General features: G+C 47.5%; 1 protein-coding gene across 1 annotated transcript in view; it reads left to right on the plus strand.

The window, feature by feature from the left end:
* The window catches only part of SPOCK2 (sparc/osteonectin, cwcv and kazal-like domains proteoglycan (testican) 2), a 39,222-nt gene that overhangs the window by 27,556 nt on the left and 3,907 nt on the right, over window positions 1-7,759 (plus strand). Inside the window, exons 6-7 of the mRNA XM_015407681.1 lie at window positions 153-272; window positions 5,525-5,743. Coding sequence (XP_015263167.1) covers window positions 153-272; window positions 5,525-5,743 — 339 coding nt within the window. The remainder of the gene's footprint in view (window positions 1-152; window positions 273-5,524; window positions 5,744-7,759) is intronic.

Below are 7,759 nucleotides of genomic sequence, written 5' to 3' on the forward strand. Positions count from 1 at the left end.
CAAAGAGTTAAAATATTATGGAATAACCCCAAGATGCCTGTATTGTACCCCATACACAGAGCACACCTGCTTCCTACCATGACTCCACTTTCCATCTCTTCATACCTCAGTTCTTTCTGTCCATACTCAGTTAATAGCATTTGATTTTTCAGAGACCTGCACTGGCCAAGACTTGGCAGACCTGGGTGATCGGCTACGTGACTGGTTCCAGCTGCTTCATGAGAATGCCAAGCAGAACAGCTCTGGGAGCACAGGGGCCAGTCCAGTGAATGGTATGCAGACTCCTTCCCTTGTTGTATACACATGCATATACGTCTACACTACATCTGTTGCACGGCCACAGAAAGACTGCCGTGGAGCCGTATAATCCCCAGGAGGAATCTCTGCACAGTTAGTTTACTAATGTTTGTACCCCCATCTCTGTTCTTCCTAAGGGAATGGAAAGGCTAGGAGACAGCAACCAGACAAGGAAACCAAGGTATCAAATAGTGTATAAAAACAGGGCAGTAAAACTCATGAGCCAGAATATTAAAACCTAACAATTCAAAGGGAAGGGGGAATATGCACATCAGCAAAATGCCTGAGAAAACAAGTTTTACTTGGCACCTAAAACTCAGCAACCTTGGCACTGATCAAGTTCCAAGGTTAAGGTGCCACTACAGAGAAGGACCTGCCTCTGGTTGACATTCATTCACCTATGAAAGTGGCAGCATACAGGGCTCCCGTGCATGATCTTAGCTGATGGGCCAGTGCACACAGTACTTCAAATATGTTATCATTTGACAGTGTAGTTTGACTTAGCCTCTCCTTTCCCCCTGCAATAAACCAGGAAGACCAGGCCCTTTGATACAGATCTAAATGACAAGGGATAACGGTGTGTAATTTCAACAGCAAAGGACAATTCCTCAGTGTTCCCATCAATGTTGAGAAGTCATTGCAGGGTTGCCTTTTTTAATAGGGTGGTAAGAGAGTTCATTCACACAACTACTTCTGTATGCAGGGTCATCCCTTGTGAGTGTCGTTTTTGGTGTGTCTGGAAATACGCTGAGGTTATAAACCAGTTGCTGTCAGTAAATCCACAGGGACTCACTTCTCATTTAGATGTAGGGCAGTGGTTGCTGGTGGTGTGAACTGATTTTCATTGCAAGGACCCCCATACAGGTATGAACTTGGATTGTTGAACATAAAAACTGAATTAGGTGGGCAGAGTTCAAGCACTCCTGCGGGAGAATGATTTTGGATTCATGAGATGGGAGAACTGAGGCATATATGGAATGTTTTACTGTCAAGGAACCAAGTTTTACCCATCACTTTCTAGGTTTTTCTAGGAGTCACTGAACTGCAGCAACAAGTTTCATAAGGCCATTCACTGTGCTAGAAAACACTTGTGGCAGTTGTCTTTACCATGAAACCACCATGTCGAATGCTCCTTCCGCACAGCAATGGTTCTCTGCTTTTGCTTTGATCACTGTCACAAGTGCATAGACCTGCATTCTCCTCCTGTAGCTGCCCTTTCCCCTCCTTTTTTCCTTGCTCCACCACCAGAGGACTTTGGAGGGGGTTAGTGCTATAGCAAGTGGCAATTTTTTTAAAGATGCCTTCAGAAAGCCGTCTGGTGGTATGTCAGGGAAAATGTCAGCTGTGAGGGTCTTATGGCAGGAAAATGACGCCAGAGTGCATGGGACTGCTACAGGGCAAGAAAAAGCATAGTCGTCCCCCCCCCCCCCCCCGCCGACATAATAATGTGCTTGGATCAAGCTCTTTCTGAAAAGATCAGAGCAAAGCAAGTTTGGGAAAGAGCATTCCGAGGATAAGAAAAAAGGATGCATAGAGGACAAGGTTATGTGTCTGCTTCCCTCACCCCAGCCTGTCAAAAAAGTGCTGAACTTCAGGAGCCAGGATGGAGAAAAACCCCAGTATGGAAGTAGCCTAAAATAGTCATTTCAGTTGGCCTCTAGTTTCTTCCCCTTAGCTTCTGCTTAGCTTCAGAGATTTGATGAGATCGGGCTTGCCTGGGCTATCCAGGACAGGACTGGCCCAAGGTTTTGATCTTCGAAGTGACACGGCTGTTGCTCTGCTTTTAAGGGCAGGGCTTATGTGTAGGAGCCATGCCCTGGTGGTCCCCTGATCACTGCAATGCTCTGTATGGGGGAGATCTTGGCATATCTCCTCTCCTAGGTTCACTATTCCATCTTGTGATCTGTTCCCTCTAAGCTGTGGAGTCTCGTGAGCCAAAATTCTACTTCGTGAACCAAAAGACCTGCTAGGATTGAAGTTGTGAGCGAGCCTACATTTTGGTTGGAAGGAAGGAAGGAAGGAAGGAGGGAAGGGGAGAGGTGGAAAGAAAGCAAATAGATAAGGAGGACTGAGAGAAGAAAGAAAGAGAGGGGCCCCATGGCACTGGAGGCGGGAGGCCGTCGAGGAGCCACAGGCCATGTTCCCAGAAGAAGGCCTTTGAAGGGGGGAGGTGGACACACAGCCTGGGCCCCCGGACCTCCTTCCCTGCCATAGAGGGGCCCATGAAGTACCCCATGGTGCTGGTGGCAGGAGGCCCTCATAGGAGCCATGGGCTGTGTTCCCAGAAGAAGGCCATTGGAGGGGAGGTGGATGTGCAGCCTGGGCAGGAGAAAGCAAGCCCAGGTTCTTTTATGCCGCTGGAGCAATATGCCCCCCTGATGGTTCCAGAACGTGACCTGGGCTTGGGCAGGGTGGCATGGCACCAAACCACCCCATGAGGCATGAACCCACCCACCAGCACTCAGAGCCTGGCTCCTCTGCCTCTGGCCCAGACCTCTGTCCTCCCAGCGAGGAGCCTGATGGCAGTGGGAGTCCCAGGGAGGAGCGCCGGGCTGCGTTGCCAGCCAAGGACATCAGACGTGTTGACTCACTGGCTGCTGCAGGATAGCTGGGCGCAGCAGTGGGAAAGTGGCTTGGGCTTTGGCGGTGGCAGCGGTGGTACCTCGGTTGGCAGGGCAGCAGATCCCAGCTCACACCACTCAGCCAGAAGGAGGGCTGCCGGGAGTGGGCGCCCTTTACAATGCAGGTGGGGAGCTAAGCAGGAGGGCAGGGTTGCCCACTACTTGGACCCCTGTGCTGAGATGAAAATCTGTGCTCCAGGGATGTGTGTGAAAATCTCTGCGCTGGCGCAGGCTAGTGCACCTTAGGGTGAACCCTGGAACTCACAAGGCTGGGGAAGGGTCATCAAATCCAACCTCTTGCTATAAGGCAGGGTTATTATTTATTTGGTGAGATCAGTGTATGATGGCAAATGAAATGGCAGAGACTAAAGGCCAAAGGGCATGTTCTGAGAGTCGGGAAGGCATAGGAAAGTAGGGGTGGCTCAGACGATTTGTGTGAGAGAGAGACTGTGGGGGCTCATGCTCAGTCCTCTCCCCCTGCTGAAACAAAGTTTGCGGGATAAAGTCATAGGCATTCTGGAAAAGGCAGGCGGCACTGAGAAAGGATTTTCACGCATACAGCAAAGTGTTCCGCAAGGGAAGGTCAAAATCTCTACTGCTTTCAGTGCACCTGTGCAGATGAGCCCGTGTTATCCTCCAGAAAGTAGGCCCACAAGTACGATAGGAGTACTTGAGGTGTTATTGGTCAGAGGTGCATGAAGGATAGGAATAGGTTTTGCACTAAGAAGGAATGAAATCCAAACAGCAGTATGGGATAAGCTGTATATATCACGTGCTAAGTGGGGAACCCTGACTCAGCAGCTTATTCTGACAAGTCTCTTAGAGACAGACGGCCCTGTTGAAATGAATTGGCGAGAGAGAGAGCCCAGCTGCTCTCTCTCTTGCACAAGACTCATTTATCTCAATGGAGTTTGCACAGCTTGTGCCCGTTCTGCCAATCTCCATTCCGGCTTTTATTTTCCCTTGCGAGTCTTAAATGGTTGTGCTTTGGCTCAGTGGTGCCTTCCAAGTTCCTACCCTGGAAGAAGCTGCATTTGGGCACTTGCTTGATCTGTCATGTGACTGTGTGCCTTTATATGGCATTAAAGAATTTTTGAGCCAGAGTCACTTTAATCCATTGGGATCAAGAGCGTTAAAGTGGATTTTGTATGTACTATTTGCTGGCCTCTCATGGGTTTTAAAGACAAAGTAATGTGTTTCAGCCAGGTGGAGATGAGTTGTGGAATGTTTTGGAAGTTGTCAGAGGATTGTGACTGGCCCATAAGCATTTTCCCATCAAAGCAGGGCAGGCACATGCTTACTCATGGGTCAGATGGACTAAGGAGAGCTTTCTGTGTGGTCCATCCACTTTGCCTGTAGCAGTGTGAGCGCTTGCAAACATTTTTGCACACTAAAATAAGCCACCAGTCCCTGAGCAGAGTCGGCAGATTGGTCCCAAGTGTGATCAGTCAGGAAGAAGATCATTAGTTTAAATGTCAGTGAGCAGAAACGTCTGAGCTGAATGCTTCTTCCAGAGGGATTGCGCTGGATGAAATCAGCAGCACTTAGGTTTCACACCGAGACTTCTCTGCCACCCTTCTCTGTGAGCTTTCCTCCCTCAGCTTCCAAAACTGGAGCAATGGGCCATGATGCATCCCTGCAGGGGAACTGGATTTGGCCAGGGCCTCCACTTCTTGACTTCAGCCTCTGAATACATGCATAATGCATTCTGTTTGTAGGACTCTGATGGCAGAATTTCTGAGCCATGTTCATACTGTTTGTTTCAGCTTCTGAATCCTGCTGCAGCTTGTGTCGGGGTCACCTTTTCCAGTGGATTATACTTTGAACTGTTATATAAGCTGTATTTTTAAAAAATTCTGCACTGAGGATAGCCAATTCCAGGGACCTGTATGAATTGTGCAAATGCATATGGCTTTGTCTTGTCTGGGACTCCATGCACAAACCCTTGAATGTTGTGCTGTTGCTGCACTTATCAAAGTCATTTGCAAACGGATTTCCCTGTGTGGATAAGGCAGTGCAGCTGCCAGTGATTTCTGTTAGCACAACATTCAACACTTTGTGCATGCAGCCAATGCTCACTCTAAGCTGTGGAGTCCCGTGAGCAAAAATTCTACTTTGTGAGCTACTGGCATTAAAGTTGTGAGCGAGTGATTTGGCTACTGCATAAATTAGTTTGCTCTGGAGCCATCCTCCTTGAGCTGAGACAAAAATGTGTGAGCCGGAGGCTAAAAAACTGTGAGCTAGCTCACACTAACTCAGCTTAGAGGGAACACTGCAGCCATGGTGAGTGGCAAGGCACACCCATTGTCTCTCAAGAAGTCCTGTTTCTGTTCATCTCTCCCATTCAGCTGCTGAAAGGTTCGTGCACATTTTGCCCATTTATTTTGAGACTTATCTTCATCCAGACTTGAAGACTGACGGCTAGATTGCTTCTTTCCAAAATGAAGGCTAAAATCTCCAGATGCTGGATTTTGTAAATTCTACGACAATGACATTTCAGAATGTGACGGCTGTTATTATTCTGCCAGCCTTTGCTGGAAAGAACAAAAGCACCCTTTTGATGTGTCTCCTTTTTTCTTTCCCTTTGTTATACCATCTGTTTGCAGTGCTGGACAAGAGCCTGGTAGCCAGTTGCAAGGACTCCATTGGCTGGATGTTTTCCAAACTGGACACCAACGGGGACCTTTTCCTGGACCAGACAGAGCTGGCAGCCATCAACCTGGACAAGTACGAGATTTGCATCCGGCCTTTCTTCAACTCCTGCGACACCTATAAGGATGGACGCGTCTCCACTGCGGAGTGGTGCTTCTGTTTCTGGAGAGAAAGTGCGTCACCACGAGGTTTCCTAGCGCGTCGCCATTGTCTTGTGTTAACTCCTCTCTGTCAGCAGTGCTGCTGTTCCATATGGAGCACTAATGATTATCGGAGATGCTCAGAGGCGTGCACTGACAAATCAATCAAATGCTTCTCTCACTCAGTCGATTCTGACACCACTGCTGCCGCTTTTCAGGGAACTAAACAGACATCTTCTTAGACAGTGTGTTGTGATCATGTTTAGTCAAAGTTGATTTATTGAAGCAAGAATAGCATATGATGCCTGGTGTTTACATAGGTGCAAGTTCCTATCTTCTTAGAGCTCTGTGCATACAGTAGTAACCCAGTTTGGTGTAGTGGTTAAGTGCACGGACTCCAATCTGGGAGAACCGGGTTTGATTCCCCACTCCTCCACTTGCACCTGGCTGGATGACCTTGGGCAAACCATAGCTCTGATAACAGCTGTTCTTGAAAAAGAGCAGTTTCTGTCAAGAGCTCTCTCAGCCCCACCTACCTCACAGGGTGTCTGTTGTGGGGAGGGGAAGGGAAAGGAGTTTGTAAGCCGCTCTGAGACACCTTTGGGTAGTGAAGGACGGGGTATAAATCCAATCTCTTCTCTTCTTCTTCTTATGATAACCCTGTGCTTCTGTTTGTTTGAACATGGATAATGTTTTATGGTGTTTTTTGTTGAATCTGTTTTATGATATTTTGATGCTTTTTGGAGATTACCTGGGAAATGTTTTGGTAATGAAAGGCAGGGCAACAAAAGGTTTTAAGTATGTAATCCCTGGATTAAGGATGGGAAGGGTGGGGGAAGTATGTGTGAGACAAAGAGAGAAAGAGCATGCACTTTGAGTTGGGGGTGGGGCTGCTTCCACATGGGCAATGGGAAGCCCCCTCAGTAAACGGGAGCTTTCCGACGTCATGCCCAATTTGTGCACTACTTGTTTGTCTCCTGTGTTACTATTTCTACTCTAGAAAAAAAAATTAAAAAAAAAAAATCCTCCAAAATAAAGGCACTGCAGCGTGTGTAGCTGGAGGTGGGGCATCCATTTGGATACTCCTCTTATGGCCGCAGCAGGGAATGGGGGTGCACATGAATACGCAGAACACGCACACAGCCCCATTCACAGGTATTGCATGTGTTAGTGGGTTTCTCTTCACATTCTGCTTTCTGTTAGTGGGTTTCTCTTCACACTCTGCTTTCAAAATGGCACAGGGCAGCTTGCCGTCTCATGTCACTTCCCTTCTTCTTTTTAGCCTGTTAAAGATTTTCCATGCCTTTCCCCATCAAACCACACTGTAGCATTGCAACACAACTTGGGCAGTGGTGGGCAAACTCATTAGTCAAGAGTGCCAAATATCAACAGTACAACGATTGAAATATATTTTGAGAGCCAAATTTTTAAAACTTAAACTATATAGGTAGGTCCATTGTTATTAACTTAATTAGGGTACTCCTAAACTGGCCTTTGCTAAAAATGTCCTCAGTCTGATTGAGGTACGTTCACTGAGGTCGACCCCTTCCAACTCTCCCATCCACACTCGTCCTGTATACTTGTTTCGTCTCCTTTCGTTCTTCCTCTCTATATGTCCAAAGTATCCATAAAATTAAATCATGACAATGACTGACAAACACTAATGTGAACAATGGCCTTATATCTCCTTGGAAAGTTTGGGTAAGTCAGGTTTGTATGTTGTTTTTAATTTTAGGCACACACTAGAGAGCATCAATATGTATGGCCTCGCTGGACCAGATTCAAGGTTCTTAGCTAGCAGCTAGCATTCTGTTCCCAACTGCAGCCTTCCAGAGGCATCTGGAAGCTCAAAGAGCTGTTTGCCCTCCCCCATTCTCTCAACAGCATTTAATATTAAGAGGTTCAGTGTCCCTGAACGCAAACTTGATTACGTTCACAATATATTTCATCTCTACGAGTGCCCCCCCCCAAACTTCCCACCCACATCTTGTGGCAGTGGCTTTCCCAAGTCAATTGGGGGGGGGGGGGGCAGTTTTCAGAGGCCCGCAA

The sequence above is a fragment of the Gekko japonicus genome, unplaced genomic scaffold, assembly GCF_001447785.1.
Source record: "Gekko japonicus isolate JY-2015 unplaced genomic scaffold, Gekko_japonicus_V1.1 scaffold1627, whole genome shotgun sequence".
NCBI lineage: Eukaryota > Metazoa > Chordata > Lepidosauria > Squamata > Gekkonidae > Gekko > Gekko japonicus.